Source organism: Pan paniscus, chromosome 20, assembly GCF_029289425.2.
Source record: "Pan paniscus chromosome 20, NHGRI_mPanPan1-v2.0_pri, whole genome shotgun sequence".
In the NCBI taxonomy this organism is placed as follows: Eukaryota; Metazoa; Chordata; class Mammalia; order Primates; family Hominidae; genus Pan; species Pan paniscus.
This window is the reverse complement of record NC_073269.2, coordinates 16005439-16019410: the sequence shown is the minus strand read 5'-3', so window position 1 is coordinate 16019410 and position 13972 is coordinate 16005439. Positions and strand designations below refer to the sequence as shown.

The 13972-nt window shown below is 48.4% G+C and overlaps 1 protein-coding gene across 2 annotated transcripts in view; it reads right to left on the bottom strand.

The window, feature by feature from the left end:
• The window catches only part of LDLR (low density lipoprotein receptor), a 43507-nt gene extending 31028 nt beyond the window's left edge, over positions 1–12479 (bottom strand). The window contains exons 1-2 of one of the 2 annotated variants that reach the window (XM_034944390.3): positions 12268–12479; positions 1514–1636 (exon numbers count right to left, since the gene is read on the bottom strand). In XM_034944390.3, the coding sequence (XP_034800281.1) occupies positions 1514–1636; positions 12268–12334 (190 nt within the window). In that variant the 5' untranslated portion in view covers positions 12335–12479. The remainder of the gene's footprint in view (positions 1–1513; positions 1637–12267) is intronic. The other variant, XM_034944391.3, reaches the window with a different exon arrangement.
• Positions 12480–13972: the final 1493 nt, after the last annotated feature.

The following is a 13972-nucleotide window of genomic DNA, read 5'->3' as shown; positions in this document are numbered from 1 at the left end:
GTGCTGGGATTCTAGGCATGAGCCACCATGCCTGGTCTCCCATTTTAAAAATATATATATATACATACATATGGGGCGGGCTCAGTGGCTCACGCCTGTAATCCCAACACTTTGGGAGGCCAAAGCTGGCGGACCACGAGGTCAGGAGATTGAGACCATCCTGGCTAACATGGTGAAACCCCGTCTCTACTAAAAATACAAAAAATTAGCTGGGCGTGGTAGTGGGCGCCTGTAGTCCCAGCTACTCGGGAGGCTGAGGCAGGAGAATGGCATGAACCCAGGAGGCACAGCTTGCAGTGAGCTGAGATCGCGCCACTGCACTCCAGCCTGCGCAACAGAGCAAGACTCCGTCTCAAAAAAAAAAAAAAAAAAAAGAAAAGAAAAGAAAAAGAAAAAAACAAAAACAAAAACAAGTATTTATTTATTATTTATTTTTTAGAGATGAGGTCTAGCTATGTCACCCAGGTGGCCCTCAAACTCCTGGGCTTTATAAAGCAATCTTTCTGCCTTTGTGCCTCAGCCTCCCAAGTAGCTGGGACTACAGACACAAGCCATTGTGCCCGGCCAAGCCTACCCCTTTATGGGTCAAAACAGAGGGCATTTAAATGGAGCTTGTTAAAAATTGGATATTAGGCTGAGTGCGGTGGCTCACACCTGTAATCCCAATACTTTGGGAGTTTGAGGCAAGAGAACCGCTTGAGCCCAAGAGATCAAGGCTGCAGTGAAGTATGATCGTGCCACTGGACTCCAGCCTGGGTAACAGAATTAGACTCCATCTCTTAAAAAAAAAAAAAAATAGGCCGGGAATGGTGGCTCACGCCTGTAATCCCAGCACTTTGGGAGGCGGAGGCAGGTGGATCACGAGGTCAGGAGATCGAGACCATCCCGGCTAACATGGTGAAACCCCATCTCTACTAAAGATACAAAAAATTAGCCGGATGTGGTGGCGGGTGCCTGTAGTCCCAGCTACTCGGGAGGCTGAGGCAGGAGGATGGCGTGAACCTGGGAGGCGGAGGTTGCAGTGAGCTGAGATCACGCCACTGCACTCCAGCCTGGGCGACAGAACGAGACTCAGTCTCAAAAAAAAAAAAGATATTAGGTTATGCAAAGTTTTGGAACAAGATAGAGGTGGTGGCCACACAGCATTGCAGATGTGTTAATGCCACTGAGCTGGTTAATTTCATGTTATGTGAAATTCACATCAACTGAAAAAACAATAGAGCCATTTAATGGCTTTAAGGAAAGCTCCAATAATTCATTCTCTCCCCACCTCCTAATTCATGATTGAATACATCAAAATCCACTGGCCACTTTTCCAGCCGCCATCATCAAAAAGGGGTTAAGAATCGTGTCACAGGCCAGGCGTGGTGCCTGTAATCCCAGCACTTTGGGAGACCGAGGCCAGTGGACCACTTGAGACCAGAAATTGAAGACCAGCCTAGCCAACATGGCGAGACCCTGTCTCTATTACCAAAAAAAAAAAAAATGCATATCATGCCCAAAGAGGACTCACAGCATGTCTCCTGGGACTCATCAGAGCCATCCTGGCACTCAGCGCTGCCATCACAGACCCACTTGTAGGAGATGCATTTCCCGTCTTGGCACTGGAACTCGTTTCTTTCACATCTGTCGCCCCCTGAGAGAGAGGAAAACGAGAAAGGGTCTGCTCAACGCCAGAATCAGAAACTGACCACGTTTCCTGTGTCTATTTCCTGCCAACTAAAGAATTAGCCAGAAATGTCATCCGATCAGGAACAGTCTGATTCCCAGGGAATTAAGCAAGCACAACAAATGAAATTTTATGAACCCCAAAATTCAGTGGAGGACACAAAGAAGAAACCCAAGAGAGACACTTGTCAACAAAGGCTAATGTTGTTGATTCCAAAATATGGACTCTCTGGGGTATGGGGAAAAAAATATTAGAACTTCCATGCACATTAATAAAGAAAGGAAGAGTATTTAGCATATTAAAAACCTGTACTACGGCTGGGCACGGTGGCTCATGCCTATAATCCCAGCACTTTGGGAGGCCGAGGTGGGCAGATCACCTGAGGTCAGGAGTTCGAGACCAGCCTGGCCAACATGGTGAAACCCCGTCTCTACTAAAAATACAAAATTAGCTGGGCTTGGTGGCACATGCCTGTAATCCCAGCTACTCATGAGGCTGAGGCAGGAGAATCACTTGAACCTGGGAGGCGGAGGTTGTGGTGAGTCGAGATCATGCCATTGCACTCCAGCCTGGGCAACAAGAACAAAACTCCGTCTCAAAAAAAAACCTGTACTGCCCAGGCACGTTGGGTCATGACTGTAATCCCAGCACTTTGGGAGGCAGAGGTGGGTGGACTGCTTGAGCCCAGGAGTATGAAATCAGCCTGGACAACATAGTGAGACCCTTTATCTATTATAATTTTTTAAAAGTTAAAACAAAACAAACAAAACCTGTGTTGTTCTGTCCACCTGACCATTAAAAAAACAAAAACAAAAAACGTGTACTGTAAAGAGTCATGAAGAAAACTCACAGACACAGCAAAATCATTAAGGTGGAAGAAAACTTGAGTTTTCTTCAGTAGGTAGGGAAGAAATACTTAGATAAAGAATTATGAGAAATATAAGTGTAGAGGCCAGAGAACACAAATTTAGCAGTGAAGATAATCATGTATCTGAAGATCAGATCAAAAGAAATGGGAGAGAAACATTAACAAAAGATATAATAAGAGAAAACTTTTCCTTAGAAAACCAAGACTTAGATTATTACATTAAAATGAGAACAAAATAACTGTTTGGAAAATTTCCCAAAATATATTTACACCTTGGAAAAGAGATCAAAGTCTTATTGAATGTATTTAGTTTTCTTCTATTTTCTTTTTTTTTGAGACAGGGTCTCACTTTAGAGCGATCAGTGGAGCGATCATGGCCCACTGCAGCCTCAAACTCTGAGGCTCAAGCAATCTTCCCATCTCAGCCCCCTAAGTAGTTGGGACTAAAAGCACTCACCACCATGCCAGGCTAATTTTTCTACTTTTTGTAGAGATGGGGTCTTACTGTGTTACCTAGGCTGGTCTTGAACTCTTGGGCTCAAGCAATCCTCCCACCTCAGCCTCCCAAAGTGTTGTGATTTTAGGCATATGCCACCACACTTGGCCTGCATTTAGTTTTATATATTAAATTTGGATTTAGAATACTTTTTTTTCCTTTTTTTGAGACATAGCTTCACTCTGTTACCCAAACTGGAGTGCAGTGGCAGGATCATGGCTTACTGCAACCTGGATTGAACCTCGTGGGCTCAAGTGATCCTCCTGCCTCAGCCCCCCAAATAAATGGGACTACAGGCACATGCCACCATGCCCAGCTAATGTTGGAATTTTTTGTAGAGACAAGGTCTCACTATGTTAACTAGGCTGGTCTCAAACTCCTAAAGTGATCCTCCCTCCGCAGCCTCCCAATATGCTGGGATTACAGGCATGAGCCACCACACTGGGCCCTCTAATACCTTTGTATGAAAGATTCTGGTTCTGTGAACTAGAATCAAAGCAACTTTTATAAATCAAAGTATAAACTTTGATTCCCTATGTAAACTAAGGCAATAAAAGCAATAACAAATTATTATTATTATTATTATTATTTTCAGACAGAGTCTCACTCTGTCACCCAGGCTGGAGTGCAGTGGTGCAATCTTGGCTCACTGCAACCTCTGCTTCCCAGGTTCAAGCGATTCTCCTGCCTCAGCCTCCCAAGTAGCTGGGGATCACCAGCAACTGCCACCATGCCCAGGTAATTTCTTGTATTTTAGTAGAGATGGAGTTTCACTATATTGGCCAGGCTGGCCTTGAACTCCTGACCAAAGTGCTGGGATTATAGGCTGGAGCCACCATGCCCAGCCGCAATAACAAATTATGATTGCTTATCTCAGCATGCACTATGCACTTATTATTACTATAATAAGGTAACAATACCAAGAAGAAAAAAAAATCTGCCTTTTTAAATATTTTATTTTATTTTATTTTTGACACAGAGTCTCACTCTGTCACCCAGGCTGGAGTGCAATGGCACAATCTCAACTCACTGCAAACCTCCACCTCTGGGTTCAAGTGATTCTCCTGCCTTAGCTTCCTGAGTAGCTTGGGAATACAGGCGCGTGACACCACACCCGGCTAATTTTTGCATTTTTTGTAGAGACGGGGTTTCACCATGCTGCCCAGCCTGGTCTCAAATTCCTGACCTCAAGTGATCTGCCTGCCTCAGCCTCTCAGTGCTGGGATTACAGGTGTGAGCCACCATGCCCAGCCAAGTCTGACTTTTTATCTTTGTGAAGATGTAACAGATGCTATCCAGGAAAATCACATACAAGGGTTTGTTTTTTGTTTTTGAGACAGAGTCTCATTCTGTTGCCCAGACTGGAGTGCAATGGTATGATCTTGACTCACTGTAACCTCTGCCTCCCAGGTTCAAGCGATTCTCCTGCCTTAACCCTTCCAAGTAGCTGGGATTACAGGCACGCGCCACCGTGCCTAGCTACATAAGTACATCAATAAGTTCTGATCGATGGTTGAAACTTTGGGAGGCCGAGGTGGGCGGATCACCAAATCAGGAGATCGAGACCATCCTGGCTAACATGGTGAAACCCCATCTCTACTAAAAAAATTAGCTGGGCATGTTGGCGGGCGCCTGTAATCCCAGCTACTCAGGAGGCTGAGGCAGGAGAATCGCTTGAACCCGGGAGGCAGAGGCTGCGGTGAACTGAGATCACGCCACCATACTGCAGCCTGGGCGACAGAGACTCTGTCTCAAAAAAAAAAAAAGAAAAAGAAAATATGACCACATGACCAGGTGCAGTGGCTCATGCCTGTAATCCCAACACTTTGGGAGGCAGAGACAGGATTGTTTGAGCCCAGGAATTCCAGACTGGCCTAGGCAACATACCAAGACCCCATCTCTACAAAATAAAAAAAAGAATAATTTTAAAAAAAGAATATATGACCGCATCTTCTGTGATAATCCTTTCAGAAGGCAGAGCCTAATTCGTCTCCTCTGGAGTGGCACTGGACTTTTAATGACTTGCTTCTGATAGGAAAATGTAGAGACGACAGGGAGTGGCTTCTGAGCCTAGTTCATGGCCATGCTCATTGTTGGATCGACTGCTCCAGGGGAGGCCAGCTGCATGTCATGAGTCCACTCAAGCAGCTGGAGGGAGAGCTCCACGCAGCAGGGAACTGAGGCCTCCAGCCAAGAGCCACTGAGTGCGCCATCTTGGAAGTGGATCCTTCAACCCCAGCCAAGCCTTCCTATGCCTGCAGCTTCTGAAAATATGTTTTTCTCTCCTGCCAATATTTTGATTGCAACTTCATGAGAGACCCTGAGCTGGAACCATCTAGCTGTGCTGCTTCCAAATTCCTGACACGCAAAAACTGAGAAATCATAAATGTGCTGTTTTAAGCCACTACGTTTTGGGCTAATTTGATATGTAGCAAGAAATGAGTCATTTCCTCCTTTAAGCACAGTTGAAACTGAGTTGTAGGTAATTAACATACAACCTAACTTTAAAAGATGTATCTATGTCTTTTTTTCTTTCTCTTTTGGACACAGGCTCTCACTCTGTCGCCCAGGTTGGAGTGCAGTGGCATGACTGAGGCTCACGGCAGCCTCCACCTCCCAGGTTCATGCGATCCTCCTGCCTAAGCCTAACTGAACAGCTGTGACTAGAGGGGTGCACCATCACACTCAGCTAACTTTTTATTTATTTTTTGCAGAGACAGGTGTCTCACTATGTTGCCCAGGCTGGTCTCAAACTCCTGGGCTCAAGCGATCCACCCACCCATCTCCGCCTCCCAAAGTGCTAGGATTACAGGCATCAGCCACCGCATCCAGCCCCCTTTATCCATTTCAACTTTGATGGTTGACCCAGCACATTCATGTGGATTCCCTGAAAGTTAGAGTAGTAAGGGGGTTAGAGAGACAATCCTGGGCTTCAGTGGCTTTCCAGGCCATTTAACTAGAACAACTTGGGTAACTGACTTAATCCTTCTGGGACTCAGTTTCCTGATCTGTAAAATGGGGGAGAATGGCAGTCTCTACTTCCTAGAGGGTGTTTTGAGAATTAAAGAACAGAACAGGCTGGGCGCAGTGACTCACGTCTGTAATCTCAGCACTTTGAGAGGCCGAAGTGGGCGGATCACCTGAGTTCAGGAGTTCGAGACCAGCCTGGCCAACATGGTGAAACCCCGTCTCTACTAAAAATACAAAAATTAGCCGGGCGTGGTGGCGGGCGCCTGTAATCCCAGCTGCTCAGGTGGCTGAAGCAGGAGAATCACTTGAACCCGAATGCCTGTAATTGCAGCTACTCGGGAGGCTGAAACATGAGAATCATTTGAACCCAGGACGCAGGGGCTGCAGTGAGCCCAGATTGTGCCACTGCACTCCAGCCTGGGCAACAGAGCGAGACTCTGTCAAAAAAAAAGAAAAGAAAAGAAAAGAAAAGAAAAGAAAAAAGGGAAGGAAGAGAGAAGAAAATGAGTCGAGCTTTGGAATCTGCTGTGGTCACAAACTCTGATAATTCTCTTGCCTAACTACAGATCTGTCAATATTGTACACACCCCGCTTTGACAATATCGTACACACCCCACTGACTCACAGCTCAATTTCAACTGTGCTTAAAGGAGGAAATGACTCATTTCTTGTGCTGACACACCAGGTGGGCAAAAAGCAATTGAGATTCCAGGAGGCTTGCGATAAATAAAAAGGAAAGTTGGGCCAGAGGCATTGGCAATCAAGATCTTAAGGGAGGAGCCTCTGATCACCCCACTAGGTGACCGCAGCTTTGGTGACCACTAATCCAATGCTCTCACCTCCCCTACCTCTGTACGAGGGCCCAGCTTACAAACTAAATGTGCCACTGGGTAGACCGGGAATGTCAGTAACACCTGAAGGTCCTTTAAGGAGGGATAAAGAACAATAAAAACCTTTCCCTGAAGAAAAACAAAACCTTTCCCTGGACCTCAAGCTCTCCCCTGACTATTATTCTCCAAATATTTGCTGGCCACAGGTGGCTCAAGACTGCACCCATGGGGAGGACCCCACGATGACCTATTTCTGTGATCTACCACCTGGGCAACTCTCCAGACAATGTTTCAAAAGTGGATTTCCCCAGCACTTTGGGAGGCTGAGGAGGGAGGACTGCTTGAGCCCAGGAGTTTGAGACCAACTGAGACAACAAAGCGAGACCCCCATCTCTACAAAAAATACAAAACTTAGCCAAGCATAGTGGCACACACCTGTAATCCCAGCTACTTGGGAGACTGAGTGGGGAGGATGGCTTAAGCCTGGGAGGTCGAGGATGCAGTGATGTGCGCTCCAGCCTGGGTGGGAGACCCTGTCTCAAAAAATAAAAACAAACAAACAAACAAACACACACACACACACAAAATTTAAACTCAGCTGGGAGTGGCCGGGTTCGGCGGCTCACGCCTATAATCCCAGCACTTTGGGAGGCTGAGGCGGGTGGATCACCTGAGGTTGGGAGTTCGAGAACAGCCTGAACCAATGTGGAGAAACCCCACCTCTACGAAAAATACAAAATTAGCCGGGCGTGGTGGTGCATGCCTGTAATCCCAGCTACTCAGGAGGCTGAGGCAGGAGAATCGCTTGAACCAGGAGGCGGAGGTTGCGGTGAGCCGAGATCGCGCCATTGCACTCCAGTCTGGGCAACAAGAGCAAAACTCCATCTCAATAAATAAATAAATAAATAAATAAATAAATAAATAAACAAACTGAGGTGGGAGTGGTAACACGTGCGTGTAGTCCCAGCTACTCAGGAGGCTGAGAGAGGAGGATCAGTTGAGTGCAGAAGCTGGAGGCTGCAGTGAGCTATAACTGCACACTTCAGCCTGAGCGACAGGGCAAGACCCTGCCTCCAAAAAAATAAAAGGGGATTTTACTGCAACAGGCGCAGCCAGACAGCACTTGCCTGCAAAATGAGCTCCCTTGGCCTAGCTAGTGGGGACAGGGCTCAGGAACGGAACAGTGCTGAGTGAGAGCACGTCAGGGAGCTGTCCTCACAGTTGCTGCCCTTCCCGAGCAAGGGGACAAAACCAGTCCTGTTCCAAACATCAACGGCCCAACGAAACCGCACCTCTTTCTTATTCTTTCAAGCAAGGTTGGCGTTTTTCATATTAGACCATTTGAATTTCAGGAAAAGCAAATTAGGCCAAGCGCGGTGGCTCACGCCTGTAATCTCAGCACTTTGGGAGGCCAAGGCAGGCGGCTCACCTGAGGTCAGGAGTTCGAGACCAGCCTGGCCAGCATGGCGAAACCCTGTCTCTACTAAAAGTACAAAATTAGCCAGGCATGGTAGCGGGTGCCCGTACCCTAGCTACCCAGGAGGCTGAGACACGAGAATCCCTTGAACCCCGGAGGCAGAAGTTGCAATGAGCTGAGATTAGGCAATCTAAGTGAGACTCCATCTCAAAAAAAAAAAAAAGGAAGTAAACTAGAGCATGGATCCCCAGATTTTCTCACGCTAGGGATGCCTAAAAAGCAATGAGCTCCTCTCAAAAACACAAAAACACAAAAAGGCCAGGCGCAGTGACTCAAGCCTGTACTCCCAGCACTTTGGGAAACTGACGCGGGCAGATCACAAGGTCAGGAGTTCAAGGCCAGCCTGACCAATATGGTGAAACCCCGTCTCTACTGAAAATACAAAAATTAGCCGGGTGTGGTGGCAGGCGCCTGTAGTTCCAGCTACTCAGGAGGCTGAGGCAGAAGAATCGCTTGAACCCGGGAGGCAGAGGTTGCAGTGAGCCAAGATTGTGCCACTGCACTCCAGCCTGGGCAACTCAAACAAAAATAAACAAACAAAAAAAACACCTCTATAAATTCTAGTCCTCTAGCCCTCTGATCTCTCAAGTCACGAGTAACAAGTCAGGAACAAGGTTATCGAAACAGAAAAAGAGAATACACATTTCTGCTTTTTCCCCCAGCACACAAATGAGGTGGTGAATGCTTTCGATGTTTTCTTTCCCTGTGCTACCGAAAACAGTTGTACAAGGAAATCAAAACTGTAGCTAGAATCATTTCCTTGAAGGGGAAACAAACAAACGAAAATCCCCTGGCTTAAGGGAACAGAGCCAGCTGAAAATGAATGAGAAATCAACTGATCAGCTGGCACAGTGGGTCACGCCTTCAATCCTTGGACTTTGGGAGGCTGAGGCGGGTGGATCACAAGGTCAGGAGTTCGAGACTAGCCTGGCCAACGTGGTGAAACCCCATCTCTACTACAAATACAAAAATTAGCCGGGTGTGGTGGCAGGCGCCTATAATTCCAGCTACTCAGGAGGCTGAGGCAGGAGAATTCCTGGAACCTGGGAGGCGGGGGTTGCAGTGAGGCGAGATTATGCCATTGCACTCCAGCCTGGGTGACAGGGCGAGACTCCAACTCAAAAAAAAAAAAAAAAAAGAAATCAATTGATCAGTGCTTCTTTCCAAATAAGGTGGGTATTTTCCCCAGAGTGATCTCAGCAATTGATTTTGCTTCCGGAAGAGAGAGCCTGACTCACTGTTTGCTGCTGGTCGGTTACATCTGCAGTCTCTTAGCAACAAAAGGCTATTTGCTTGACAGTTGGGACAGAGTGTGGAAGGCAAAAGGGACATCAAAAAGCCCATCAAAATAATAATAATAATAATAATAATAAAGCCCATCAAAGCAAGGAGCAACCGACCCATCTAGAATTGGATCTTATCAGGCAGGAAGTCTACAGATAAGAGCAGGAATGAGGAACAGAATTCCCTACAGGTTTTCTGTCTCAACAAAGGTCTCCCTGTTTTTCCCAGTGTTCCCTGGAAGATAGGTATTTCCGGAAATGACAAGGGAATCACCCTGGGGCTCGTTAAAGCAGCCAACTCCCTTACTCAAGTTTGGGTGAGTCATTGACACGTTTGGAGCTGCGCTCACCGCTGTTGCCTGATTTTGGTCTAAGTGAAGGCTTGCGGTTCAGATTCCAACAACCTCCCTTTGTAAAGGAAATGGACAAGAAACTCCCCCCTGGATATGCCTTGAAGCCAGCTAGAGCGTGAGGTGGTGCAGCTAGAAAGTGCTAGAAACACACACCAGCTCTCAGAAGTCTGGAGGAAAACATCAGAGGTGTAGTCTCCTTGACAACAGAGGAAACATCACATTCTCAGCCATCCCGGGAGAGAGAAGCTAAAGTGATGAACAAACAAGGCCTTGCCTAAGACTTCCTTAACATTTTCTCTTAAGGAAGAGGTTGATTGGTGAGTGAGATACACATTAATCCAGGGCCTCTCTTTCTTTTGTAAAACTGAGTGGCAGAATGTTTGCAATCATCATCATCCCCGGTGGGGCGCGGTGGCTCACTCCTGTAATCCCAACACTTTGGGAGGCTGAGGTAGGAGGATCGCTTGAGGCCAGGAGTTCAAGACCAGCCTGAGCAACCAAGCGAGACCTCATCTCTACAAAAAGTTAAAAAATAAATAAGTAAATAAAAATAAAAGAACAATCATCCGTATTTCATTCACCCTCCCTCCCTCTCTGGCCTCCCAGAGGAAACTGGTGTGTTAGTTACAGCGTGAATTTCAAGGCAGTTCAAAGCTCTCCATCCAGTCAAAGCCAACTCCCTTGCCAATTAAAAAAAAAGTTTCCTGCAATCCTTGTGTTCTTCAGGCAATCCCAATCCTTTTCTAGGCTACGCTGGTTCTCAGGAGGGAAAGGGCCATGTAGCTATTGTCTAGGGCGAGGCTGTCTCTCTGCAACTAATTTAAAGCCACCTAAAAAGCTCTAACTCAGGATCATGCACTAACCAGCCTCTTGTGGAAATCTAAAATCTAATCCATTTCACCCAGAGGAAAAATCGCCGCTTGGACAGCTGAACCGAAGCCATTCACAGCCTCTGAAGAAGGGAGGCCACCCCAGGGGGTCGGTCCCGGGGGGTAGCTGCCCCACCGTGGCTGAAGACTCGGCTGCAGACCAAGGAGGGGCGGGGAGATTCTGAGGCAACGTTTCAACCTCGGAAGGAACCGAGGCCTTGAGGGTGGCCGGGGGCCCCTCTGTGAATTGATCGGGGCTGGTGGGGCGAGGGCGCCCCCCAGGACAAGGTGGGGACGGAGGTGTCGCCACAGAGCACAGCGGAAACCGGGGCCTTCGCCAGGAGGGCCCAGGATAACGGAGGGCGACTCGTGTATGTCGCGGAGGCGGCTCCGGGGACCCGGGACTTGTCGTCGCCTTTGTGACAGGAACCGCGGAGGAACGCCAGGCCTCCCCTGCATCCGCCTCGCCCCGGACAAGATGAGGCTCAGACTTCCGCGCCAGCCCCGCCCCGCTCGTACACAAGCCCTGTCATCCCGACGCCCGCCTCCGCCTCCACCGCCTCACATTGGACGAGGGGAGTGGCTCGAGGGTCGCCTGTTCGGACTGCACCCAATGGAATTCGGGGGGCGGGCCAAAGGGGCGGGGGCAGGGGCGGGAGGGGGTGGCGCCCGTCCCGGAGCACGCGGCGGAATCCGGGGACTGCACCCAACTCAGGATGGCAGTGGCGCCCTGGGGTCGCGCAAAGCGGATCGGGACCCCTGAGCCCGCGGTGACCTCCAGGCTGGACATCCGGGTCTCCAGTCGCCCTCGCCCCCAGAAGGACTTAAGGCGGGGGTGGGAGTGATCCCTTCTTTTAGGACTGGAGGTCCCCACACCCAGCTCTGAGTTAGAAGAGAGGGTCCCGGCCGGGCGCGGTGGCTGACGCCTGTAATCCCAGCACTTTGGGAGGCCGAGGCGGGCAGATCACCTGAGGTCGGGGTTCGAGACCAGCCTGGCCAGAATGGTGAAACCCCCTCTCTACTAAAAATACAAAAATTAGGCGGGCGTGGTGGTTGGACGCCTGTAATCCCAGCTATTCGGGAGGCTGAGAGAGGAGACTCGCTTAAACCCGGGAGGCGGAGGTTGCAGTGAGCTGTGATCGTGCCACTGCACTCCATCCTGGGCGACAGAGCTAGACTCCGTCTCAAAGAAGATGCGGTTTCTCACCCGGTGGAGACTTGGGGCACAGCCGTGCCCCGTTTCCCTTAAATCCCTCAGACTCCTCCCGACCCTCGCGCTCCCCTCAGCGCCCCCCTCCAGCGCCCCCTCCAGCCCTTTGGGAAGGACCCCGTGCCATTACCCCACAAGTCTCCCAGGGATGGAGTGATTATTTATACCCAAAAAAATAAATTCCCAAGGGCCCCCCCGGGGGCTCCCTCTCAACCTATTCTGGCGCCTGGAGCAAGCCTTACCTGCAGTCCCCGCCGCGGCGAGGAGCAAGGCGACGGTCCAGCGCAGTTTCCAGCCCCAGGGCTCCATGCTCGCAGCCTCTGCCAGGCAGTGTCCCGACCCGGATCACGACCTGCTGTGTCCTAGCTGGAAACCCTGGCTTCCCGCGATTGCACTCCGGGCCCACGTCATTTACAGCATTTCAATGTGAGGTTTCTAGCAGGGGGAGGAGTTTGCAGTGGGGTGATTTTCAAATGTCTTCACCTCACTGCAAGAGGAGGAGTTTCGAACGGCCGATGTGACATCGGCTTTTTAACCCGTGAAGCTCTGATTCCCACTCCAGTCCTTCGAAAGTGTCGCCAGGGCAGGCGACTTGATTTGTTGTATTTGGGTCTCCGGTGAAGAGCTGACCCCCCCCCCTCAAAATTGGAAACGCATCTTCTGAAAGATCCTCCTGAAATTTCTCAATGTTTAACTGTTAACATTTTGTTGTTGTTGTCCACAGAAGGATAACAACATCCTTTCAAGATCCTCCAATAGCCTAATGCCATTCTCCTCTCTGCCTCAAAAGGAAAACACTAAAAATGTTGGGAACTTCCGCCACTTTCTATATTTGCCTTTTCCTTTCTAGGAATTGTGTATAGATTTTTAGCTTCCTTTCGTTGTATATTGTTTTTACACGGTTATTCCAAATCACCTAATAAACACTGATCAATCAGGAATTTAAATAAAATCTTCACAAAAGTACAGCCAAAAAAAATATTTTTTGTTTTGTGGGATCCCGCCTTTGGCTGAGTATAAACATCTGAAAAATCAATTGTACGGATACCTGGAGTCTGGACGTAAATATTGATTTCTCCCCTTAGGAGAAGGAGTTGAACAAACAGAAGGGCGGTTTCCTCTCCCTCAAAGCAAAATCAAAACAAAACAGGGCTTTCACAGTTGAACTTGAACCCCTAAGCCACAGAGAGCTGGTGGAGACCAACTTTTAGAATTGAGTCTCTTTGGGGACTCATGGGGTTGCCAGAGGCCTCTTGCCAAAAAGGCACATGTGAGAAACTTGCCTGAACCCCACACAGGGCTGGGCAGTCTTGGCGGTTCCCCCAGGAATAAGCTGGATTTCTCTGGGATTTTGCAAACTGACTTTGGCAGGCAGTGCTAACCTCTCAGCAGGATTTTAGGGAAACCTAGGAGACCAGGCAGAAAAGGGACAAATTGAACTCTCAGAAGGACAAAAAAAAAGATTAATCAGGGTAAATAATTTTTTAATTATTTTTATTATCATTTTTTAAATAATTATTTATTATTTATTTATCATTATTTCCAGCTGTCACTCAGGCTGGAATGCAGTGGCGTGATCACAGCTCTCTGCAGCGTCAACCCTGGGCTCAAGGAATCCTCCCACCTTAGCCTCCTGAATAGCTAGGACCACAGGGGTGCACCACCATGCCCAACTAATTTTTAATTTTTTTTTTATAGATGGGGTCTCACTATGTTGCCCAGGCTGGTCCCGAACTCCTAGCTTCACGCAATCCTCTTTCTCTTGCATCATGATGCCTCTCAAATTGCTGGCATTACAGGCATGAGCCAGTGTGCCCAACCCAGAAGAAGAAATTGATGATAAGAATTTTTGGCAGTTAGGACTCAGTTTCAGAATTTGGCCTTGGACAGATAAATTAGCTTTCCCAACCTGTAAAGGGGCCATCAAAATGCTTGAACCTACTTGGC